At 50.3% G+C, this 26,643-nt stretch overlaps 1 protein-coding gene across 1 annotated transcript; it reads right to left on the minus strand.

Annotated features, from left to right (window-relative positions):
• Window positions 1-234: 234 nt before the first annotated feature.
• On the minus strand, window positions 235-26,295 carry FAM3B (FAM3 metabolism regulating signaling molecule B). The gene is made up of 8 exons (XM_080655108.1): window positions 25,913-26,295; window positions 20,707-20,850; window positions 19,194-19,317; window positions 11,212-11,270; window positions 10,193-10,243; window positions 9,060-9,147; window positions 8,702-8,834; window positions 235-368 (listed from the first exon to the last, which is right to left on the minus strand). Exons 1-8 carry the CDS (start codon window positions 25,929-25,931, stop codon window positions 279-281), a joined length of 708 nt encoding a protein of 235 aa, XP_080511234.1. The 5' UTR covers window positions 25,932-26,295; the 3' UTR covers window positions 235-278.
• Between the last annotated feature and the right edge of the window lie 348 nt (window positions 26,296-26,643).

The raw sequence follows: 26,643 nt of genomic DNA on the forward strand, positions 1-26,643 counted from the left end.
ACTCAGTAGTGGTCACTTCCCCCAACACTCTCCATTCCAGGTTAAACCCCTTCACTGAACAATTTCCATTCATTTCAGTCTTCCTGCTCATTAATATTTTCACTGTATAAATATTGGCACAAAAATACTGTGTGCCAAGATTTCATGCAATTAGCAAATATTAGTTGGTTGACGACAAAACCCATATAATCAAATATTGACTGTTGGTTAAGATTCACGGGCCAGTCCATGATTCGTTTGTCTATAAAAACACACACGTTTATTAAGTCTGCACAATGTTAGCTTGGCTCTTTCGGTACACAGCCTTCTATCTGTACTTCTGCAGGCCAGCCTGAGTATCTGTTCTTTGCATCATCAGAGTGGTTGATCTGTGCAGAGGAAATAAAAGAATTGTATTTATTTGCTAATCCACAAATATTTAATATGTCATCTATGAGCCAAGTCCTATAACTGAAAAATTCCATTCTAGGATTAGTCACTTCTTAGAATGGATTTTGCCCCAACCCACTCTGGGTACTTGATTTTTCTCTCAACGTGTTTCCTAATACAATTTGACCCAGGTGTTAATGAAGCTCCAGAATGTTCTGCAATGATGTAAATGTTCTGTGATCAACACTGTCCAATAGAGTATCCACTAGCCATGCTTGGCTATCAAGTACTTGATATGTGCCCGGTGTGAGTGAGGAACTGAATTTTAAGTTCTATTTAATTTTAATAAATGTGATGCAAATTTAATAAATGTAATAAATTTAATAAATGAAATGCAAATTGGGTTCGTAGCTGCTGTATTGAACAGCATAGCTCTAACATTTAGTTTTCATTCTTTGGGGGTAGGACTATATGTTACTACAGAATTCCTAGTTCAGCAAATGTGTGTTCCTATTGATGTGGGGTTAGTCCTTTATATCTTCTCCTAGAGGACCAGTGCACGAAATTCATGCATTGGTAGGGTCCCTAGAGGCTGCCGGCTGCCGGCTGCCCGCTGGGGCCTCCTTTCCTTCCCCCTGCCAGCCCTGCCCCCTGGTCTAACTCCAGGACAACTCCTGGTCAAGGGGACAGTTTGCATACTATGCTTTTAGTATATAGGATTCTTTCGCAGATAATGGAGTGCCTTAACTTAATGCTTAAAAGGAAGAATATGCATTCTAAATGTTGGAATTCTAATTATCTATCTTTTTTTACTTAACATCTTTGAGATATAATTTACATACTATAAAATACACCCAAAGTGTTCGCATCAATGGTTTTTAGTATATTCACAGATATGCAAGCATCGTAGTCAATTTTAGAGTACTTTCCTCACCTGAAAAAGGACCCTTACACAGTCATTCCCCATCCCCCACCGCCCTAGGCGCTCACTAGTCTACTTTCTGTCTCTGTGGGTTTGTCTATTCCAGAAATTTCATTTAAATGAAATGAGCAGGATGTGGTCTTTTGTATGTGGTTTTCTTTGCTTAGCATGTTTTCAAGGTCCATCCATGTTGTAGCATGTATCAGTACTTCATTTCTTTTTTTTTTTTTAAATATATTTTATTGATTTTCTACAGAGAGGAGGGGAGAGGGATAGAGAGTTAGAAACATCGATGAGAGAGGAACATCCATCAGCTGCCTCCTGCACACCTCCTACTGGGGATGTGCCCGCAACCAAGGTACATGCCCTTGACCGGAATCGAACCTGGGACCTTTCAGTCCGCAGGCCGACGCTCTATCCACTGAGCCAAACCAGTTAGGGCCGTACTTCATTTCTTTACATGGCTGAATAATATTCCAGGTATGGCTATACCCCATCTTAAAAAATGTGTTTTTATATATCAATAAGACATGTGGGTTGTTTCTACTTTTTTTTGTTTTTTTTTATGAATAAGGCTGCTATGCACATTCATGTACCAGTTTTTGTGTGACCATGTTTTTACCTTCTTGGGTATACAGTATATCTAGGAGTGGGATTGTTAGGTCACATGGTAACTACATGCTTAATTTTTTGAGGAACAGCCAGAATATTTCCCAAAGCAGCAGTATTATTCGATTTTTTTTCTAGTGTCTGAATTCTCCACATCCTTGTTAACACTTCTTATGATTTTTTTTTTTTTTTAAATTGCAGCCCTCTTAGTGAGGGTGAGGTGGTATCTCATTGAGGCTTTCGTTTGCATTTTCCTGGTGGCTGATTACAAGCATCTTCTGTGTGTTTATTGGCCCCTGAAGATAAGTTCATTCAGATCTCTGCCTACTTTAAAATTGGGTTATTTGTCTTTTTATTATTGAGCCATAAGAGTTCTTTATACATTGTGGGTATAAATCCTTTATTTGCAATTTTTTTTTCTTCCTTTTCACTTTTTTTTTTTTGTGTGGTGTCTGTTGATGCACCGAAGTTTTAATGAAATGCAATTTATTTATTTTTTCTTTTGTTGTTGTTCATGTATTTGGTGTTGTAGCTAAGAAACCATTGCCTACTTCAAGGTCATAAAGACTTATGGCTACGTTTTCTTCTACAAGTTTAATGGCTCTCCTACATTTAGTCATTTGATCCATTCTGACTTAATTTCCACATATGGTGTGAGGTAGGACTCCAAATTCATTTTTTTCTCTTTTTTTGCATGTGAGTGTCCAGTTGTCTCATCATCATTCCCCATGCAGTGGTTTTGGCACCCTTGTCGAAAATCTTTGACCAAAAACGTGCGGTTTCATTTCTGGACGCCGGATTCTGTTCCCTGGCTCTGTATGTGTGCCGTGTGCCAGCACCACACCGTCTTGATTACTGCGGCTTTGTAGTGAGTTCTGAAATTGGGAAGTGTGAGTCCTCAGCGTAGTTCTTCTTTCTCAGGATTGTTTTGGCTATCTGGATCTCTTGAATTTCCATGTGAATTTCAGGATCCACTTGTCAATTTCTATAAGAAAGCCGTCTGGGCTATGAAGGGGGAATTTGAATGTGCCCATGAAACAGGACCTCCATTTTCTCAGGAAAATCAGTGCAATGGGTCCACCCGCCCTGTACATCAGAATCCCCCTGCCAGGCCCCACCTCTGGGGTTCCAGTTCAGGTGGCCTGGGCACCGGTGTTCTGTAAGGAGGCCTGGGGAAGGGCAGGTGGGGCGGGCCCGTTGGAAGGAGGCGGGAAGCTCTGAAAGGCCCGGTTGCTCTGGGGTACTGGGCCCTCTGCTCAGCTCCTTGCTGAGCCCCACATGTTGCTCTCACTTCATCGTCATTGACTCTCATCTGATAGGGGCTGTCCTTATCCCTTCCCCACAGGGGATGGTGCTGAGGCACAGAGAGGTTACGTAACTTGCCTAAGACCACACAGCTGGTAGATAAAGCCTGGAGATCCGTAAGATGCCAGATTGGCACTGATCACGCAAGGGGTGGAGGAGAAGGTGGCCCTGTATCACTCCACAGAGGCAGCCTGAGGAAGGCCAAGGGCAAGTGGAGCACATGCCCACATCACAGCTGAAGGATCACCCAGCTTTCATTTCGTTACACAGATCAGAAAACTCAAGCCCAGAGAGGCGAAGCAGCTTGTTCAGCATCACCTGTGGCCCCCCATAAATCTGACCCTGGACACAAAGCCCCTCTCCCAGCCGCACCTGGCTCCCTTCACCCCCTGCAGGTCCAGGCAGTGGGGCCCGGGGAGAGCCACCACGCAGAGCCCAGGTAATGCTCACTCATTAGGACAAGCCCATGAGCCTCAAGCACACTGGGTGTCTGAACCCGATCATTAGCAATGAGTGGTCTGGGCAGGGGCCCCGGGTAAACGCTCTTGATGTATTCTAGAGGACTGGCTGCACGGGTGAGGAGGAACAGGGAGTTACAAGGAGAAAACATGCCTTAAGGTGCCTGCTAAAATCACCAAGGATTCCGAGCTTCCGGAGGGTGACTGCAAGGCATCAGGGGAGCTCTAGGGCTTCTCCTGGGTGTCTGTCACGAGTTACCTGTTTGTGTGGCTGCCCTGAGATCACAGCCATCCAACCCCCTTCTCCTCCACCTCGGCGGTCCTGCCAATAGCAGAGAGGCCCCGCCGCCCATCTGCTTCTGTTTTTTTAAAAAATATTTTCATTGATTTCAGAGAAGAAGGGAGAAGGAGAGGGAGAGACAGATAGAAGAATCATTAATTGGCTGCCTCCTGCACGCCCCCTATTGGGGATCGAGCCCACAACCTGGGCATGTGCTCTGACCTGGAATTGAACCCTGACCTCCTGGTTCATAGATCAATGCTCAACCACTGAGCCACACCAGCTGGGTCCACCTGCTTCTGTCTTCCTTCCCAGACCTGTCAGCATGCAGACAGAGCAAGCAGGGGACTGGGACCAGATGTCCTCGCCTGATGTCAGAAGCAACCTGTGGACATGCAAATCTCTGCCTCTTTGAATTCCTAGCTCCAGGAAGGGAGCCCCTTCGCCCAGGAAGGGTCGGAGGTCTCCCCGCTTGGCAGGCAGCCAGCTTCCCGCTCCTGAAGCCCCGGTGTTTTGGCCCCGGTTCTGGAGAGCAGCACCGTCTGAAAGAGGCTGAGCTATTGTCCTCAGAGGCGTCAGCTCATAAATCCATGACATGTCCCCAGGCCTCAGCTGCGATTTTCACAGGCGTGGAGTTAATGCATGAGAATGCCATTCGTTTGCTGTTTACTTTTCTTCGATAAATAAGAGGACTTCAAGTCAATCATGAACAAGTTACTATGAAAGCTACATTTATCCAGTGTTTGGTGCCTGCCCTTATTTTACTTTATTTTATTTTATTTTGTTAATCCATTGATTTTCAGAGAGTGAAAGGGAGGGGGAGAGAGAGAAACATTGATGTGACAGAGACACATCAATTGGTTGCCTCCAGCATAAGCCCCAACCAGGCTGGGGATCGAGCTTGAAACCGAGCTCGATCGAATCGAACCCAGGACCTTTCAGTCCAAGGGCGGACACTCTATCCAGTGAGCCAAACCAGCTAGAGCTGGTGCCCAACTACTTTAAATGCTTTGGTGCACAGGCGCGATGGTCTCTGAGCCCCATTAGCAGTAAGCACTGTCCCTTTCCCCACACGGAGGCAAAGGAGAGAGAGGCCTGTGTTGGCCCCAGCATGATGCAAAATCAGTCTCAACAGCCCACTGAGAATTTTCTACTTTTTTGTTTTGTTAATCCTCACTGGAGGATATTTTTCCATTGATTATTAGGGAGAGTGGGAGAGAAAGGGAAAGGCAGAGCAAAACATCAATGTGAGAGAAACACATCCATTGGTTGTCTCCTGCACATGCCCTGACCTGGGGAGGAGCCTGCAACCAAGGTACGTGCCCTTGACTGGAATCGAACCCGAGACCCTTTGGTCTGCAGGCCAATGTTCTGTCCACTGAGCCAAACTGGCTAGAGCGAGAATTTCCTACTTTTAAAGAGATTTAAGAATTGAAACTTCAATGCCGATCTAATGCTAATCTAAGGGGAAAGGGTTCCGTTCTCAGCATGGACGGTTTCACCCATGACACACCCAGCACCTACTGAGTGGAAGGTGGGATTTTCCCAGATGTAGGAATGAGGAAGCCGAAGTGGAGAGACGAGCGCTCAGCCCAGGTGCCCACCCCCGCATGGCCCTGGCGGCACGCACTCTACGCAGGGACGTAGTTAGAGACAGGGAGTTGTAACCGACTGGCAACCTTTCAAATCACAGCCCCTGTTATCCTAACCACCTGTGGGAAGGGACATTTCAAAACCACTCACCCTGTGATACATTGGCATGGTGACAGATGGTCACTAGACTTGGTGTGGTGAGCACACTGTTCGGTGTATAAATGCTGCATCCCTGTATTAGACACCTGAAACTAATGTAATATCGTATACCAACTAACTATACTTTAAAAAACAATGCCGAGGAAACCAAGATGGCGCCATAAGGTATATACCTGTACGTGCTGCCTCTCACAACCACACCAAAACTACAACTAAAAGACAAAACGTCTGTCACCCAGAACCATGGGAAAGCTGGATGAGTAGAAGTTCTACAACTAGAATGAAAGAGAAAAGAGCATTGAGACGTGCACAAGCGCTGAAAAGCTGAGGTACGGAGGCGCGCGAATCGGGCTGGCGGCGGGTGACTGGGTGCGCTGCTTTTTTCAACCCGAAGGGAGACAAGCTCCCGATTACTCTGAATTCCAGTTTCTGGGGAGACGCTGGGGACCCAAACTCCTACAGGGAGAAGCTGGACTGTCTGCCATCGGGTCAGAAAGTGAGGGTGGCTTTCTTGCAGAGGTGCACGCAGCAATCATTGTTTACTGAGCTGGGGCACAGGACGCGGGGACTCGGAAACTCGGAGATGTAGAGACGGTTGACTGGCAGCCATCGCTGTTTGCCACGCCCTAGCCTAGTGACTCCCTGAGACCCCGCCCAGCACAATTTACAAACCCACCCAAGCTCTGCGCAGCGGCTTTTGCATATAAATGGTCTGCCCTATCGCAGCTTAACCTAACAAACTGCAGCTCTGGTCAGACAGCTCCAAGACCTCCAAACCCCAAGCAAAGAGGAGAAATCTGCAGATCTCGCTGTAGATCCTGATGGGTGGCCTCAGACAGTAGCTGACCTGCACCCCATAGGGGATCCAGAAGCCAGTGTACCTAGTGGTCAGTATGAGACGACACCAGATTTCAACTCTTCACATCCATAAGTGACACATTCAAGAGGCAGACTCAGTGAGCACTAAAGCCCCACTGAAACAAGTCCTACTCCATAAGGGTGTCTATAGCACAGCAGTTCTTCCATTATAGACACAGCGGGTCCTCACAGCCAATTGGTCTGGAGGTCAATTTTTCCCAGTGTACTGTAGAGGGCTGCCTGGGAAGGCACATGGGCATTTCTTTAAATTGTTGTCAGCTGAGCCCGAGGCGACTGGCAGAGCTGCGTCGGTTACGCCCTCCCCAAGAAGGTGGGGGGTGTTATCAGTACTGACTTTTTACCTTTGTCCAGGTGCTGGGAGCGGGGAGCGGGCTTTGGTATGTAAATCCAGGCAAGCACCAGGAATACTAGGGCCTACTCAAGAATGCAAATAAGCTCCTTTGATCCTAAGTTTTGGTGATACTTCCTGGTATTTGGGGGTATAAAATAAATGTGCTGTGTGGGCTCCAAGGTCCCTGCCTCTCCATCAGAGAGGATGGCGTCCCACCTGGCTCCCAGCTTTGTTTCTATCTTTCTATCTGGTCTCTTTCTTTCTTTTATTTCTTAATCCCCAGCTCCTCCACTCAGGAACCAGACCTGTTCCTTTTCCGTGCTGGATGCAGAAAAGAGAGAACACCTCTACAGTGTACCAACAGCAATCAAGGCTTAACTACAACAAGACTTTGCACTCAACCCACAAAGGAGTGCACCAAGAGTATCCACCTCAGGTGATAGGGGAGGCTGAACCACTGGGCCCTATAGGTCACCTACCACAGAAAACCACCCCATCAACACAGGGAAGCAGCCAAAATGCGGAGACAAAGAAACATGTCATGAATGAAAGAAATGGAGGAAAGCAAACTACTGGACATAGAGTTCAAAACCACATTTATAAGATTACTCAAGAATATTCTAAAAACCTCTGAGGAACTTAGTGAGACCTTTAAGGATCTTAATGAGAATGCCAAAAAAATGGAAAAGGACCAGTCAAAAATTAAGCATACACTGTCTGAAATAAAGAATATACAGAAATTCAACAGTAGACCAAAGGACCCCAAGAATCAAACCAAAGATTTGAAATATGAGGAAACAAAAAACACCCAACCAGAAAAACAAAAAGAAAAAAGAATCCAAAAATATGAAGATAGTGTAAGGAGCCTCTGGGACAACTTTAAGTGTACCAACATCCGAATTATTGGGGTGCCAGAAGAAGAGAGAGAGCAAAATATTGAAAACCTATTAGAAGAAATAATGACAGAAAACTTTCCCTACCTGGTGAAAGAAATAGACTTACAAGTCCAGGAAGTGCACAGAACCCCAAACAAAAGGAATCCAAAGAGGACCACACCAAGACACATCATAATTAAAATGCCAAGGGCAAAAGACAAAGAGTGAATCTTGAAAGCAGCAAGAGAAAAACAGTTAGTTACCTACAAGGGAGCACCCATATGACTGTCAGCTGATTTCTCAACAGAAACTATGCAGGCCAGACGGGAGTGGCAAGAAATATTCAAAGTGATGAACAGCAAGGACCTACAACCAAGATTACTCTACCCAGCAAAGCTATCATTTAGAATTGAAGGTCAGATAAAGAGCTTCACAGACAAGAAAAAGCTAAAGGAGTTCATCACCACCAAACCAGGATTATATGAAATGCTGAAGGGTGTTCTTTAAGAAGAGGAAGAAGAAGAAAAATGTAAAGATAAAAATTATGAACAACAAAATGACAATAAATACATGCCTATCAACAAGTGAATCTAAAAATCAAGTGAATAAAAAAATCTGATGAACAGAGTAAACTGATGAGTATAATAGAATCAGGGGCATAGAAAGGGTGTGGACTGACAATTCTCGGGGGGAAGGGGGTGTGAGGGGTGCGGGAAGAGACTGGACAAAAAATCTTACACCTATGGATGAAGACAGTGGCGGGGGGTAAGGGCATGGGGTGGGGTGGGGAATCAGGTGGAGGGGAGCTATGGGGGAAAAAGAGGAACATCTGTAATAATCTGAACAATAAAGATTTATTTAAAAAATAAAAATAAAAAAGTAAACAACAACAACAACAACAAAATGCCGACAAATACTTACCTTCTCTCTCTGAATTCCTGCAGGAAGTTCAAAGCCCTTCGCTGTAAGGAAGACCCAGCTGGACCTGAACCGCATGTTCCTGATTTCTTTGCTTCCAAGCGCTTCTATGGTCTTCTTGGCGTCCTCCTGCAGTCTGGGGGACAGAGGAGAGCGACCGAATGTCTCCCATGGGGACTCCTGTGTGTCCCACTGTGTTTGTCCCAGCACAGAAGTCTCCAAAGCCACTCATCTCCTGGGCTGGGGCGGGGTTTCCGGGGGGGGCGGGGCGGGGAGAGGGGTAAGCAGGAGGACAGGGCACCCAAGCTGGCTGCGGGTGTCAGATTTCTAGTCACTGCTGGGCAATGCCATGCACGCTCACCGGGTGCTGCCGTCATCGTGGGTCACCATGAAGAGCAGGGACCTCGCAGGCGCGCCCTGAATGAACTGGGTCATGGGCCCGGAGTTATCTGTCGGGTCAAGGCAAACAAGTTTTAGGAGCGCCGTTCGCTGAGGCTCTTGCCCTACCTGCTGCACCTCCCTGCCCTCAGCGTCCATAGCCACTGCGCATCCTGATTCCTGGAGCTCCTGTCTGGACCACGCATATGGCCCCGCAGCGCTTTCCTCGTGAACAGCTGCTGGGCTTCCGCGTGGGACCGTCGAGGTCAGAGCACGATCAGACCAGGAAGATGCTACTGACCAAACTCGACACCTGCAGCCACTTGGGTGGCACAGGCAGCGCATGCTCTGCAATGACGAAGGCTGCCCCCCCCGCCACCCCCACGTGTGAGCATCCCAGATCGGAGTGGCTCAGGCAGGATGGGCAGGACAGAGACAGGAATGCAGGCCTGGCCTTGCCCGGGGAAGTCTTTGCTAAGGGGGCTGCCTGCATCTTACGGGATAAAAGGAAGGCGAACCTCTGACCCTACTCTTTCCCCCCGGGGCTCGGTGCTGGTAGTTGTGCTTAAGTTAGCTGCCGAGTGAACATGCACACCTCCCACGGAGAGGCACCGGCATTTCTCATGACTCCATCGTCTCACAGAGACCTGTTAACAACTCTCAGGGCTGGTATATCCTGACAGGCAACATGTCCAAGACCCAGTGCCCCTACGGAGAGACGCTGAAGGAGGGTGGGGGTCGCGGGCCCAGTGGACACCAGGCCCAGGACAGAAATCCTGATGATATTCAGGCTGGATGCTGATTGTGTTAGTTTGCACAGATTTGATTTGAAAATGTCTCTTCCCGTTACCCAGTGAGGGAAGGGAAGGAGAAGATTCAGGACAAGTGTGACCAGAGGAAAGGAATTTTCTAGAGAATGCCTTCACACTGGATTATATGAACCCAGGGACTAGGAGGACTTATGGAGGGACGACCCTTCTAGAATACTCAACATGAACTTCTGGCAGTTTTCTTAGCAGACAATGTAAGAACGTTTGGCATTTTGCTTGTGTTTTTTTAAACCTTCATTTATGTTTCTAACTCATTTAAATTTTAACAGGAAAAGAGTTTTCTTACCTCCTTCATACATATCAAAATACCGTGCTGCTACCACTTTCCCGGTCACATCTGAAAAGCAAAGGAACAGCTTTTATTTTATTTTATTTTTTATTTTTATTTTTTAAAAGTAATTTCTTTATTGATTAAGGTATCACATATTTGTCCTCCTCCCCCCATTCCCCCCCCCCCCCCGCCACGCATGCAAAAGGAACAGCTTTTAACAGAAAGCTCGTCGGGACTCAGGGTGCATCCGTGGCACAGGGTTCTCGGTGTGGCCTGTTCCATCTCTTTCCCCGGAGCCCAAAGGTGCGCTGCTGCCCTGGTGTTGCCGATGTGGGCGGGTCAGAGAGAGGGCTCCTTCGCTGCCCTAGGGCTTCCTTCCGGGCTGCTTCCCACGAGATTCCATCCTACACTTCCTGTCGCACCTTCCTCCTCCCACAGAGACCCCAGACCTCCCGCCTCAGGGCTTTCTGCTGCGTGCTGCAGGCTCCCCTCCGATCATCACGATCATCACGCTGGGCACATTCTGTCTTGGGTTCCTGCCGCCCCACTGTCACTGGACCATGTGCTCAGCTTGCCTCCAGGGTCGCCCCAAACCTGCTATCGTCAGGGTCCCCAGTGGCGATTGTCTTTCCCAGGCCTAAGGGGAGGTCAAGCTTGGCTTTCCTTGAGGCCCTCGTCCCTTCTATCACACAGAGGCAGGAACTGGCGGCTGTGTCACCTTCTGCTGGGCCACCGGGAATCTGAGAGCATAAGTGAGGCCCAGGTCTGCTCCTTTGGTCTCACCCCGCCTCTGCCAGTCCTCCTCGTTTTGTTTTAAAAATCTGTATTTGGTTTCATTGTGTTTTCTTTGGAACTACAAATAATCTGTAAAGTGAGGTGTTGTAAAAATAGTTAAATAGGTAATGTAAAAAATGCATTAAAATATAAACCTAGACTAGACTGAGTGCAAAAACCATCGGGAACCCAAGGTATCTGGGAAAAATCCCATCACAGAGCCTTTAGAAAAGTTTTAAAGAAAATATTTAGTAACTTACAATCGACAATGGCAATATTTATTCCTCTCCCAACATTTCCAATCTTTTCTCCTATGAGCCTGAAATGTAAATAAACATTAGTCAAAGGACTCCTTTCTTACCAAGCCCAGGGGAGGCCCGTCCCCGCTACCCCCACAAGATCTTCTCCTGGCAGTCACTGCCACTCCCATTGTCACCTGCTGCTCCGTCCCTCGCTGACATGCACTGACAGTCACCCCCACACTCCTCCACCACATCTTCCCCAAGTTCCTGTAGGCTCAGTCCCTCAGGGAACCTGGAAGCTTCACGGAATCTTATCATTTAGACAAATGGCCAGGGAGAGGACAATTTCAGATTTGTCTAGCACAGGCTCTTCACAAACTCCGCCCCCCCACCCCACTGAGTCCTCAGCCACCTCATGAGCATTCATTGTTCTGCTTTATTCATATGAAGTAGAAGGGGTGGGCCATAAGAGATGGCTCTAACCCAAGTCTGCTATCAATTTATACACATCCTCCCACTTAGTGTGATGACGGAAAGTCTCCTCGACTCTTGTGGTCCTTTTATCTGACCCCCAGTAATCTCCTTCAGTAAGCCCGTATATTGCTTCACTTAACGTTTGCTTTTATCTATTTATTTAAAAAATATATTTGTATTGATTTCAGAGAGGAAGGGAGAAGGAAAGAGAGATAGAAACATCAATGATGAGAGAGAATCATTGATCGGCTGCCTCTTGAACACCCTACACTGGGGATCGTGCCCGCAACCTGGGCATGTGCCCTGACCGGGAATTGAACGGTGACCTCCTGGTTCATAGGGTGACACTCAACCACTGAACCACGCTGGCTGGGGATCTTTGCTTTCCTGGAGATGGTAGATCTTTGGAATTTCATGCAGGTATGCGCACATCCTCTGTCAAGTTTTAGAATAAATGGTATATTCGTTTCCTACAGAAATGTGGAAGCTGCCATGCTTTTCCATGTTTGGGAGATTCTGCCTTTGACGTGTTTCGCTAAACTCCCGTGGAAGCCTTCTAGGCTAAGTCCTTTTGGGACGAGTAGCTCTTAGACAGTTTCAGAGACTATTCTATAAGAATTGGAAAAGAGTCAAAAAGAAACTTCCATCCTATATAATAAAGAGGTAATACGCAAATTGACCCTCACACCCTCACAAATGGCTGCCTACGACCAGGCCAGCAGGGGGTTAATGAGGGACGACCAAACAACTGAACAGCAGGCTGTGTGGGGCGACCAGGCAGGTGGGGGGGGGGGGCCCGTAAGGGGCAACTAGGCTGGTGGGGGGGAGCAGTTAGGAGCGACCAGGCCAGCAGGGCGGGGGGGCAGTTGAGGGCAACCTGGTCGGCAGCAGGGGGCAGTTAGGGGCAACCAGGCTGGCAAGGGAGGTAGTTAGGGGTGATCAGGCCAGCACACAGAAGCAGTGAGGGGCGATTAGGCCAACAAGGGGGTGCATTTAGGGGCGACCAGGCAGGCAGGCAGGTGAGCGATTAAAAGCCAGCAGTCCAGGATTGTGAGAGGAATGTTCGACTTCCGGTTTAGGCCTGATCAGACATCCCCTGAGGGGTCCTGGATTGGAAAGGGTGCAGGCTGGGCTGAGGGGGACCCCCCACCCCCATGCACAAATTTCGTGCACCAGGCCTCTAGTTTATGATAATAGAAAGTTAGGTCATCTGAACATACTCTCTCATTAAGAAAAACAAACAAACAAAAAAATTGGGGGGGGGGTGCTTAAAAAAAGACCTGCTTGAATATATTATATTAATAAAAATTTCTCTGGCCAAGATTTGGGAGAAGACTAAATTACAAGGTGCTGAGCCCAGCCTGTGAAGCTACTTACATCCCAGAAGCATTTGTCAATTCCAGAAAAAGTGCCTCAGAAGGTGAGGAGCCCTTCTGATAACCATGTGAAGCTCGGGGGACAGAAGTTGGAAACCAGGGCCCATCAAAGGAAAGGCCATATTAATCCCCCCATTTCTTATTTGGGTTGGAGTGAAAAAGGGTTCAATCCTGAAAGTGAGAGTGAACCAGGAATAAATCAGAACTTACATAACTGCAGACCACTAGGTGGCCCAAAACATCTCAATCCTTAACACTTATTCACATTATTCTGTTCCGCTAATGGTTCCAGTCCCTGACAGAAGGTAACAAACATTCTTAGGAGAAGAAGATATCATCATCTGCTGCCTCCATTAAAAAGCACCCTCAAATGCTCTGCCTGGCACACTCTCAAATATGACCTCGCACAGGAGGAAAGCAGCCGTCAGAAACAAGAGCTGGCGGAACCAGCAGAACACAATAGATAACAGAGACAGACTCACAGGGTTCCAAATACCAGGATTATCCAACAGACTTTCAAGTAACTAAACTTAATATGGCCAAGACGATGATAAATAAAGTTGAAAATTTCAGAACTGGAAACGACAAAAAATGATGTGAAGATTATGAAAAGAACCCAAATGAGGCTTTAAAACTAAAATAACATAATAACTAAAATCAGTAGCTAATGGAAGAGTTTAACAGCAGAAAGAATTAGTAAACCGGAAAGCAGTTCAGAGGAAACCAGCTCTATTCACATGAATGACAGAGAGATACAAAATGGAAAATACAAAATAGGATGTAGGCTACAGAGATTATAATAATAAAGTCTAATGTTTCACCAAGTGTCTTAGGAGAGGAAAGAATACATGGGGCAGAAAATGCAGCGACAGAGAATTTGTTAAATGTGATGAAAGACTAATACATATATATTTAAGCAGCTCAGCCCTGGCCAGTGTGGCTCAGTTGGTTGGAGCATCATCTTGTGCACCAAAAGTTTACCAGTTCAACTCCTGGTCAGAGCATGTACCCAGGTTTCAAGTTCAATCCCAGGTCAGAGTAAGTATGAGAGGCAACCAATAGATGTTTTTCTCTCACATCGGTATTTCTCTCTCTACTTTCCTCCCCCTTCCTCTCTCTCTAAAAACCAATTAAAAATATACTAAGAGGTTTTTGTTTTAAAGAAGCTCAATAAACCCAAGTAAGATGAAGCAACAACAATAGACACAGCAGGGTACAAGTGGTGAAGACCAAAGATAAGCAAAAATTCTCAGAGGCAATCAGAGAGGGAGAAAAGGCAGTTACTTTCACAATATCAACAATTAAACTGTTAGCTGACTTACTAAGAAAAAGAGTGGAAGCCAGGACACCATGAATTATTTCTGGAATGGGTTGTAAGGAAATAATAAGCAAACATCTACCATCAATAAAGATGAAATAAAGATATTTCAGAGGAACATAAACTGAGATAATTCACCACCAGAAGACCATACACAGCTCTGGTTCTGCATCTTCTGCTGAAATAAACCTTATCCATAAATATTAGCTGTCCTTGAGTCTTACGAGTACTTCTGGAGTATCGCTGAAACTAAGGGTGGTTGTGGGACCCTGTGCCCCCCAAAAACCCCCACCAATTCCCAAACAAAATACATGCACGTGTGCACCAAGAGACACGAACAGGGCTATTCATAGCGCCATTATTTATAACAGCTCCAAACCAGAAATGACCCAAATGCCATTCAACGGAATGGATAAATGAATTGTAGTATATTCATGCGATGCAATATTACACAGCAATGCCAATCAATGAATAATAGCTTTACCCAACATCAAGGATAATTCTCACAAATATAATTTTGAGCAAAGAAGTAAGACATAAAAGTCTATGGTTTATGGTTACATTTATATAAAGTTCAAAATAGCTAAAATGAAACAATAATGTTTTACAGTGTATGCTTAGGCTATAAAACTATCAAAAAAAGCAAGGAAATGGTCACCATAAAAGACAGAGTGGAGGTTACCATGGGCAGTAAGTAAAAGGGGGGTGCACTCGCGAAGGGGTACAGAGGGCTCATGGTATGCTGGTGATAGTCCATTTCTTAGCCTGGATGGTGTTCACACAAGTATTTACTTTATCATAATTTGTTACACAACAACATGTTCACAAGGTTATTAATTGCAGTATTATTTATAATTAGAGGCCCGGTGCATGAAATTCATGCACTGGAGGGGGTGGGGTCCCTCAGCCAGGCCTATGCCCTTTCGCAGTCTGGGATGGGGAGCGGGCCTAAGCCAGCAGTTGGACATTCCCCTCACAGTCTGGGACCCGTTGCTCCTTACTGCCCACCTGCTCGCTGCTCCTTAGCACTGCTGTGGAGGTGAGAGAGGCTCCCGTCACCACCACTGTGCTCACCAGCCATGAGCCCGGCTTCTGGCTGAGCAGCGCTCCCCCTGTGGGAGCACACTGACCAGCAGGAGGCAGCTCCTGCATTGAGCATCTGCCCCCTGGTGGTCAGTGCCCATAATCGTGACCGGTTGTTCTGGTCATTCCACCATAATGGTCACTTAGGCTTTTATTATATAGATACCAAAAGATTTCAAACACTAAAAGCATCCATCAGTGTAGAACTGATTGAATAAACTAGGATACATCCATGTATAGAATATTATGTGCCCATGAAAATGAATAAGGATGATCTCTGTGGGCTGATATGGGGTGATTTCTATTACACTGTTAAGTGAAAAAGTGCAAAACTGTGTATAGATTTTGCTACCTTTTACACACACACACACACACACAAATACACATGAGTATGTATGTATACACATATACACATACATATACAAATTTAAGACACAAACATGGGGATATATTAATCATACAGATACAATTTTTCACATAAAAACAAATACTAGAAAGATAAATAAAAATCTAAAAATAGTAGCCCTGCCATTGTGGTTGAGCATCAACCTATGATCCTGGAAGTCAGGGCACATGCCTGGGTTTCTGGCTTGATCCCCAGTGAGGGGCGTGCAGCCAATCAATGATTCTCTCTCATCATTGATGTTTCTATCTCTCTTTCCCTCTCCCTTCCTCTCTGAAATCAATAAAAATATACTTTTAAAAATTGCAAAGTAATGGGGATGGGAGCAGTGGGTAATGAGAACCAAGTGGAAGGTGCAGGGAAGATGCTCTGACTATAATTTTTCTACCCTATGGCGGCTCCAGCTGAGGTTTCTGCTTCAGGTGAGCTGTGACTTATGAATCTGCCTGTCTCTCTAGTTTTCAGGGCGGAGGTTTGCCCAGTGACTGCAGGTCTCTTGTATTATGAATTCTTATGGATAGCAGAACTTGGGTTGTTGTTTTTGTTGCTTTTCAAAATTGTGCTTTCACTACATGGCTATAGTTTCTCTGTCTTGTTAAAGGTCATACATCAACTAAGGTACAGGCATGTTTAAAAATGCCCTTTTAATAAATGAAAAGACAAAACATAGAGAAAATTTTTACAACACCAAGGGGCTAGCTACCTTAATATATAAAGGATCTTATAAATCAATAAAAATGGTCAATGACAGAAATAAAAATGGGCAAAAGATATGAAAAGATAGTTCATAAAAAAATAAATACAAAGACGCAGCATAAAGAGATCCTCAATTTACTCATGGCAAGAGCAATAACAAAGTAAAAATCTGACCCGAAACTCGAGTTTCGTCTCACACAATGGCAACCGCCAAAGTATTTGTCCACATGTTGTGTTTGGACAGACGGTGGGGAAACAGTCATGCTGGTTAAGGCTAATCTGAGTCCTTTGAGAAGCAGAGAGTAGAACAGGACTAAATGCACAAGAGACTTCCTTAGGGGAAAGGCCTCTGAGGGAAGATGGGGAGCAGCCGGGGAACTGGGGAGAGCCGGTCAGACCACATTGCAAGTCTGACCCGAAGTGAAGGAAAGAGGGAAGCAGCTTGGGTGGACCAGGCCCCCTGGAGCCTGTCTCCCAGGAATGGGCCCTCCTGGGACCCCCGGTGCCGGCAGACTCTCTCCTTCACCAAACCCTACCCAGGCTCCCCAGAGCTCTTTTTCAACGAAGCCTAACTTTTGAACTACCGTGTTTATCTCTGCATTGTCCAGCTTTAGCAAGAATTCTGCTAAGTCGGGTTAACTAGAACCCCCCTGCCTTTGATTTCTGATCATCTTCCTTATTGATTGGGTTCCTCATCCACCACTCCCCACCCGCCCTGGTTTCTGATCTGCCCAGCCCACCTTCAGCAAGGAACCTGTTAGATTAGTTTAGCCAGAATCCCCTTGATCCCAGATGCTTCTTTCCTCTTAGTAATTTCCTATCCACTGACCTCACCCCGCTCCTTGGCTATGATTCCCATTTACTGTGTTCAGAGTTAAGTCCAATCTCTCTCTCCCACTGCAAGACCCCACTGCAGAGGTCCCTACAGTGGGGGCCATGGCCCGCCTTGAATAAAGTCTGCCCTACCATCATCAACAAGTGTCATGAATACTTTTTATATTATATTTTATTTAAATACTAGAGGCCTGGTGCACGGGATTCATGCACTAGTGGGGGGTGTGGCCTGTGGGGATCAGCTGCTGTGGGAGTGCTGCTCATCCTGGTCAGCCGAGCGGCATTCCCACTGTGGGAGCGCACTGACCACCAGGGAGCAGCTCCTGCATTGAGCATCTGCCCCCTGGTGGTCAGTCCGTGTCATAGCGACTGGTCGACCAGTTGTTCTGGTCGTTCTGTCATTGGGTCGCTGGGCTTTTATTATAGGATGTTTTTAATTGATTTCAGAGAGAGGAAGGGAGAGGGAGGGAGAGATAGAAACATCAATGATGAGAGAGAATCATTGATTGCCTGCCACCACCCATTGAGGACTGAGCTGGCAACCTGGGCATGTGCCCTGACTGGGAATTGAACTGCAATGCTTAATCACCAGAGCAGCCCATGGAAGCATGGCCTCAAGCAAACATACTATAAACTTCAGAATGCAGCAATGGGGTCTATGGGTCAATGAACCCCCTGCCACTGGAGACCTGAGAAGTGCATTCCCACAGTTGCCAGTGGGAGGGTAACTATGGCTCCAGGCAATGACCTCAAAATTCAAAGTAGAGATCATTTCTAATTTAGAAATGTATACTCAGCTAAACTATCACCTCATTGTGAGGGGGAATGACTATATTTTAAACACGAAGAATCTTTAAAACTTTTACCTCTCCTTCTACCCTTTTCTCAGGATGTTAATAGAGGATGTGCTCTAGCAAAACAAGGGAGGAAACGGAGAAAGTGAGATTTGTATCCTGGAAATAGGGACTGCAACTCCAGAGAGGGAGGCAAAAATCACCCCAGGATGATGGTAGAGAGGGATGCCCGGTGCCCGGTGCCAGCGGCATCAGCCTCGAGAGCAGCCTGGCCGCCTGCAGTGTAATAGAGATCGCCCCGTATCAGTGCACCAGTACGAATAGAGTCCTTTTTAAAAGGGGTCATTTGGACCCAGATACACACACAGAGGGAGATGATGCAGACACGGGAAAAGACCACCACCTACAGCCCAGGGCAGGGGCCTGGAGCAGATGCTCCCTCGGCCTCACAAGGAGCCAGCCCTGCCCACTCCTCCGTCTTGGACTCCAGCCTGCCGACGGGGAGAGAACACATTCCTGTTTTTGGCCCCAGCCTGTGCTCTTTGTGTTGGCCGCCCCACCCCATGGGCAAGTGCATGAGGCCAGGACAGCTCCGAGGCCAGCGTTTCTTCTGGCTCTCTCCGTGGGCAAGGCGGTCACACAGACCTGCAACGCGGAGGTGTGGGCTGGGAAGGGAAGCCACACCTGCTTTAGTCTGTGAGGATCATAAAACAAAATGGAAGAAAACCTGTGTTCTGTTCCCATGACTTTGAAGGGCCATGACACATATTCAAAGAGGGCTACGGAGTATGAACTAAGGCTTGTTTGACCTGCTGCCAAATGAGAGTTCAACACGGGGACACATCCTCAATCCACAGCCTCCCGGGGAGCACAGCTGGCATTCTCAGTGCCCCTGATGCTCCCCGCCTTTGCCCAGGGTCAAGGGTGTGCCCTTCCCTGCTGGGGGCAGACTGGCTGCTTGGTCAGCCTCAGAGAAGGGAAGGGACCAGGTGGCTGTTTTCCTTTCTCACGCTGCTACTTACAGCTTGTCCTCAAAGCAGATTTTGGCGTAGTTGTCCCTGCCCCCGCCGCTGAGCAACCGGTAAGCGTAGGTGTTCGGGGGGCACGGGGCCCAGTGGTCGCATTTTTGCCTCTTGGGGGCTGGGGCTGTAATGAACAAGAACATAACTGGTCGTGCGAGGATTTATCGGAGGAGCCCACTGCTTGGCCATGAACACAGCTGCTCTGCCCCAGGACATCACACCTGCATGGCCCAAGGTCATGGGCAGAAACAGGAGTGGGGAAGGGTCACCAATAGGAATGGTGGCCACCAATAGGAGCTTCAGAGATTCCCCTAAACACACGAAGTTAATTTAATTTGCCTTTGTCTTAAAATAACAAATATACAAAAGGGAGGGGATTTTTGCAGGTGTAACAAGTTTAAGAGTTGGGAATCACTGCCCATGGCTGGCCATCCAACTGACATCCTTGGCATGCGATGGAGGGAGATAGAAACCATGGCAACGAGCCCCTGAAATGCCTGGCATCAGAGGCAGTTCCTAGGGGAAGCTGTGTCCAGGACAGACTTCTGATTTTGTGGGAAAATAGGGAAAACAAGAGAGCGAGCCCTCTGAGGGCGTCTCCCCTGCTCTGCTCAAGCTGCAGCTCCGTGGAGCTGGGCCCCACCCCAGGCTGTACGCAGTCAGCCTCCTGATTCCCGGCAAGTTCACTGTGAAAACCTTATCAAATACAAACAACCCTGTCACAGTCAAGTCCTATAAAGTGTTTTGTTTGTTTGTTTTTATCCATAAAAGATAATTCAATCTGAGAAGGAATGGCTTTTAAAAAAATAGTTTATCATTACTCAGTGCTCTATATTTGTGCAAATTGATTTTGAACAATGTGCTCGCGTATTGAAATATACGAGCATATCTATTCACAAGATCTTAAAAAGGAGTACAGGTTATTACTTAGTCGTGTCCACCCATCACCAAATGTCATTTCTAATGGCTGTTTGGTCATTTCACCTCATTCCTGATTTGAGTTGTATCCCAAACACATTTTCTTTCTTTTTTTTTTTTTAAATATATTTTATTGATATTTTACAGAGAGGAAGGGAGAGGGATAGAGAGCTAGAAACATCGATGAGAGAGAAACATCGATCAGCTGCCTCCTGCACACCCCCTACTGGGGATGTGCCCGCAACCAAGGTACATGCCCTCGACCGGAATCGAACCCGGGACCCTTCAGTCCGCAGGCCGACGCTCTATCCACTGAGCCAAACTGGTTTCGGCCCAAACACTTAACACAGCCTGCATGTCAAGTTTTCCTGTTCACTTAACACAGCCTGCATGTCAAGTTTTCCTGTTTGTCTCCCTCACAGCATGAGTGGCCTCGGAGCCTCTCACGGGGGGAGTGGGGGTTGGAAAGGAGCAGAAACGGAAGGAGATGTTACCGCCTCCCCCTCGTCATCATCACCAACGTAAAATGGCCAGAACCCACTGTCACCCCTGAGCCAGGCCGCAGCCATTAGTGGGCTGTGACCCGGGCACTGACCTCTGAGGATGGGCCTCTCCCCGATGCTCCGGATGCTGTAGATGGCACTGGACAGGGGCGCGTCTGGGATGAACTCTGCCAGCAGGTACCCGGAGTACCAGGCGCACACGCAGGCGAAGATGAAGATCACGGCTCTCAGGGTGCCTGCGGACAGACATGCGGGGTGTGGATGCTCAGGACAGCGGCCACCAGGCAGCCCTGCCCCCGCCCCCGGTTCTCCTAGCCCCCCACCACACCAACCACGAGTGTCCGCAGGGTGCTCCTGGGAGGTGGGGGCAGACGAGGGCCCGGGGCTGCTTTAACGAGCCAACACGCGGTGATGACTTAGTAGGCTTTGTGGGGGCAGGCATTTGAGGTAGACAGAAGCAGACAACACGAACAAGATAGGAACGCTTTCAAGGCCATGCTGTTATGTTCCCTGCTGGTTTGGGTCTAAGAACGTCCCCACATGCTAACGTCATCGATTCCTCAAGTGACCTGGGGAGCCATCCCGCCTGACCTGGGCCCCGTCTTGCCCGGCTCAGTAAACGGATGGGGCCGGCGTCAGCTCTCTGGGGCTGGTCCTCCATTCCACGTGTACTGTCCCACCTGCACTCCCCTGGCCAGCTCTGCCAGTCGTTCTAGCGAACGATGGAGCCTAGAGGAGTTGTGGGAACTCCCCAGATCATAGCTGGTCAGCGGCACGTGCGGGCAGCCCCCAGGCTTGTGGCTGGCGGCTGAAGAGAGGGCGGCTGGGAGGGGCTGTGCTCTTGACCCGCAGGGTCTGCACTAACTGCTGGCGGTCAGTGTCAGAGCTGCACTGAATTGTGGGACACCCGGTTGCTGTCAGGGGGTTGGTGTCTCCCCACCCAGCACCCTGAGCAGAGACAGGTGGGCAGTTCTCCCAGCCCCCCTTTTCTGAGTTCACAGCCATTGACAGAAGCAGGCCTCCAACCTGCCAGCACACCACCCCAGGCTTCCTCCTCTCCAGGCGGTGATGACACGCAAACCTGCGTCTGTCACTCTGCCGGAGCTCAGCCCTGACCTCAGCTCCACCGTTTCCTGCACCTGTGGGTCTCCCCTTCCTGTGAGCGCAGCGGTGGTCCCCCCCACACCCCGCACTGCTGCGTTCAATCGAGTCTGTAGGCGCTCGTGGGCTCACTAGCTCAGGCAGCGAAGCTCATGGAACTGGACGCTTCTACTTCCCCTCGACGATTTGGTCTTTTTCTAAGTGCATATTTCAGCATCAATACTTTTTTCTCTTTTCCAAACCACGCAGCCCCCAAGATTGTGAGAACGTTATCGCAGGGAGGGCTTCCTGATGCGAACTCCCTGGACCGTGTGGCCACTGCCATTTCTAGGCCATGGGGGCATCTCACAGCTGGAAAAAGCAGCCACAGAGAGCACAGGAGAGCCCTGGGTATGGCGGTCCCTTCCTGGAATCCTGTTGGCTCGGTGGCAGGTGCAGCGACCTGCTGCGGCTGTGAGTGGCCTTCTCCTGCTGCACAGCTTTGTCGGAGTCTGTCCTCTGCTTCAGGACGCTCTCCAGCACAGATCCCAACCCATCAACCCGCCTCCCGCTCCTCCTCTTCCAGGCTCTCCCAACCTGCCATGAGCCCCCACTTTGGTGCAGCCCCGTGGCCTGCCCGGGCACCCTCATGGCAGCCATTCGCACACCTGTGGGTGTGGCACTCCAAGGGCCCCTTCCCTCCAGGACTCTGCCCACATGTCCAGGACAGTGCCTGGGCCGCAGAATATCCCGGAAAGTGCTGTTGGGGCCACACTGGGTGACTGCTGGGGTCCCGGAGTCAGCCTCAGTGGTCAGGTTCAGCGGAAAGAGCCGCTGAGTAAGTCACAGCTGGACTCCTTCGTCCAAGTGTCAGATTTGAAGAAGGCAATTGGCCAGCCAGAGGCCAGTCAGAGGATCTTCCGGTCTTCGAGGTCTTCGAGCAAAGAGTTGCTGTGTTTGGCTTGGAGAAGCTGAAAGGGAACTGGATGCCACCTCTCAGGTGTGTAAAGAACAGCAGCACGGAAGGAAGACACAGCTCTGTCACGGGCTGAACAAGGACAGTAGATGCAAGTGACAGGGAGCAAACGAAGAATGAAGAAAAAGCCCGCAGGCCTCACCGGTGGAACTTAAAACCAGGGCTGGCCGCCTGGAAGGTGATGAGCTCCCCTCCCTGCGCACTTCCCGGGCCTCCTAGGAAGGCTGTGGGTGTCTGTGGGCTGGGAAAGGGGTGCCAGGATGACCTCAGGGCTGCGACAGCCTGGTTTCCTGTGGTGGCTGGGGGGAGCCACGACCTAGAGCCAGAGCCTCCCCATGTGGGAGGGAAGGTCCCGCAGTGAGGATGGGGCACTGGCTGGTGGTGAGCCATCCATAACCCTGGCATGAGTCTCACACAGTCACGGGAGCACCCAGGACGCCAAAGGGAGGCAGGCAGAGGAGCCAGGAGGTGGGGGACAAGAGGCACCTGGAGAACCATGGCCGAGCCTGCCCGGGGCCCAGCCTGCCCGGGGCCCAGCCTGCCCGGGGCCCAGCCTGCCCGGGGCCCAGCCTGTCCATGGCCCAGCCTGCCCGTGGCCCAGCCTGCCCGGGGCCCAGGCTGCCCGGGGCCCAGCCTGCCCGGGGCCCAGCCTGTCCATGGGCCGGACAGCTGCACCAGAAGCTCAGTCCCTGCAGGTGATCGCAGAGCAGGTGGGACACTGGGCCGCAGTAGCCCCTGGGCCGGCTCAGGTAAGGATTGGTCTTGGGAAAGGTGGAAGTCCAGGGAGTCAGCGAAGGGGGGTCCTGGTCCCAGTGGGCCTGCCCTGGTGGGAGTGGTCCAGCAGCTGCAGAGGCAGGGCAGCGGGAGGAAGTACACAAAGTCCAGGAACCTTCGGTGACTCCGTGACTGGGATCCAGCCTTTGCCGTAGGTAATAAAGTCATCACCGGCTATCAGACACGTCCTCCCACGTGCTTCCACCTCAGAGCAAAGGTCAGTCCTGAGCGCAGGCAGGAAGTCGGGGACCTTCCTCCTTGAGACCCTCGATTAGTATGTGTGCCTGTGTGCATGCCTGCGTGTGCATACGTGTGTGTGCATATGCCTGTGTGCGTGTCCCACCCTCATCCACCTGCAGGTTCCCAGGGGCCTCAGGCTGGCCCTGGACACCAGGCTGGGGAAGAAAACAATCCTCAAACCGACTCCAGGTCGGGGGACCTCAGGCCGCCGCACCCCTCCAGTCCCAGGGCCCGACGAGAGCACCTCTGAACGCACCGCCACAGGGTTTCCTTCAACCGAGCACACACGTGGGGCCAGGAAGCTGTCTGTCTCCGGCAGTGCGGCCAGCACAAGCCATATGCCCTCACCCTGGAGGTGGCCCCATCTACACCTCTTGTCCTTGAGGGGCCAGGAGGGCTGAGAGGTGGATGGACCGCACTTGGGACTCGGCTGCTTTGTGGCTGCGGGCTCTGCTGTCGCCACTGTCCTACGGGCTGGGGAACGCCGCACCCGAACACCACAGCAGATGTGCAAGGCCTGCCACCTGCAAAGGCTGACACGCTGGCCCTAATCCCAAGGAAGTGGGAGGGTGTGTGTCACAGGTGAAGGGCACTGGCGCGGACTCCATCCATTGAACCTGCCCCTGAGCTGTCTCCCCAGGCCAGACCTGGCGCTGGACCGGATCCACCAAAACGCTGCTCCCAGGAACTTTGCCAAACGTTAGCTCACGAACTCAGCGGTGACACGGCTCTGAGTTTCTGCAGATGACTCCACCCGCCCCCCTCCCCCCACCACGCGCCCCTCCCCCCCAGACAACACCCCGGGAGTTGCAGCAAAGCTTGCCGTACAAGGACCTCACAGCTCAGAGTGAATCAGGAGGCGGTTGGTGGTGGTGGTGGTGGGGGGGGGGGGGGGCGGCGCACGCAAAAGTTGTGGGTGGGAAAGGCCATGGGACCATATTCAGCATTTTCTCTTAACTAAGCAGCAAAACGATGTTCTAAGTGTGTAACAGAGAAAGAATGAGAAAGTCTTCCAAGATCGCACTACTGAAATTCAGCGCCCCGAGGGAGGTGTTTTCTTCCCCCCAAAAGATACATTTCTCCACCTGTTTACCCTGCAATCCAACACGTTACCTACAGCAGTTCTTAAATACATGGCTTTGTGGAAAACAGGACTGTTTTACAGTCAATAAAAACCTTCACATTTGGCTTTCCGACACTTCGGGAACGGAGCAGAAAGGTGATGTTTAGAACTTTCTGGACACGACCACAGTGGATGGAAGTGCTGGCCTGAGAAACACCGCATGGCCGATGGCCCACCGTCTGGAGACGGGGGTCGGGGGGGTGTGAGGGGGAAGGGGGTGCCTCACAGAGGCCGAGAGAACTTTCCATTCCTGCACAGATATGCTGCCTGCTTCAGGCAGAATCCAGGCTCCTTGGCGACAGGAAGAAAACAGCACAAGCAGGTAAAGACCGTGTGCGGGCGGGGGGGGCGGGGGGGGTGGTTCCCGTGTGCGGGGCGGCTGGCGCAGGGGGCAGAGGCCACGTCAGAAAGACAGGCTTTCAGGGAGAAAATGACCGAGGAAATAATTGCTTTTTTCCTTTCTTCTTTCTACTTCTTCCCACACATCCCACCGCCTCAAGTAGCTTGATAAATGAGAAAAATAAAACCAGCCTCTAAAACACTGCTGCCGGACAGTTAGAAGCAGGGACCGTGGGCGTTCCCTGCCAACCAGACCTCACTTCTCACCCACCTGGCCGTCCCGCATTGGACGTGTGGCTGAAGGCTCCTGGCTCAGCAGAGGAGCCCAAGGTGAAGTCCCCAGCGCCTCTGGCCTGCAGCTGGCAGCCCCCTGCTGGCCCGGGGGGGGGCACCCCTCAGGCACCTGCTCTCCCCCGGAAGGACCCCCACCCCAGCTCCTCGAGTCCCGCTCTGCCCACGCTCCCCCAAACCTACTTTCCAGCCCAAACATCACCCTCACTGGTCTCCCTGCCAGGAATCCCAGTGGGGCCAGGCAGGGGGAGCCCAGGAAACGCCACAGGGCTGCCTGCTCCGAACCCCAGCCTGTTCCCTCTGGGGCCCTCACTCCCCGCTTGCCAGTCCCAGGTCAGAGAGCGGACTGGCCCCACCCTCTGGCTCCGCGGGGCGGGGTGGTCCCTGGAACTGCCAAGGGGCCCTTCTTCCCGCGCCAGTGGCCCGTTCCTCCTCTGGCGGTGGCGGTGGCGGTGGCAGTGGCGGTGGCACTCACCGGCAGCCTTCAGGTTCATCTTCCAGGTGCTGCTCTCCTGGCCTCAGGCGGCAGCTGCCGGGTGACTGGGGACTTCCCACACGCCAGGGCCAGGGCCAGGGCGGAGGACCAGGCAGCACGCCCTGGGACAGGTGGCGGGGAGGGCGGGCAAAAGCAGACACCAGGCCAGGCAGGTGCGGACCAGGGAAGGGCCAGGTGCCTGGCAGGTGCGCTGGGTAGGGCCCAACCAGCTCCCCCTGGGTAGCCCCTGAGGACGCTGCTCTCTGCCCAGCACCCGGGGGCCAGAGAGAATGAGCAAGGTCTGTTCTGGAGGGAGGACCCTGTTCCCCTAATGGTTCGTGGACCCAGCCCCCAATTGGATGTCCCATGGGGGAAATGGCTGCAAAGGTAAGCATGATGTGAGCCTTTTAAACGCCAAGACCGAGCTCCCAGGGGCCCTGGGCCGCGGTGGGGCTCTGCTTCTCCCAGACCAGGGTCCCGCCCACTGCTTTGCCAGAGCCCCGCAGGTGCACCGCCTCCTGCTTTCTTCTTTACCGTGTGAGTGTGTGGAGGGGGCGGGGCTGAGTGAGGAGGGGGTGATGAGAAAGTATGGGGCACGGACAATGCCCCAGGCCCCATGGTCAGCGGCAGGTCTGCAGGTCCTCTTGTTCATACAGAGCCCGGGGGCCAGGGGCGGGGGGGGGGGGCGGGGGCGGGCAGGCAGGTGTTTGAAGAAAGCATTCCTTTTCTTC

This window comes from Plecotus auritus (genome assembly GCF_963455305.1).
Source record: "Plecotus auritus genome assembly, chromosome: 2".
NCBI classification, from domain to species: domain Eukaryota; kingdom Metazoa; phylum Chordata; class Mammalia; order Chiroptera; family Vespertilionidae; genus Plecotus; species Plecotus auritus.

Coding starts and splice junctions, on each gene's coding strand:
- FAM3B (XM_080655108.1), bottom strand. Junction 11,271..19,193: donor ATCTGCTTTGAGGACAAGCT/GTAAGTAGCAGC, acceptor TTTACATTTCAG/GCTCATAGGAGAAAAGATTG. Junction 10,244..11,211: donor AAATATTGCCATTGTCGATT/GTAAGTTACTAA, acceptor TTTGCTTTTCAG/ATGTGACCGGGAAAGTGGTA.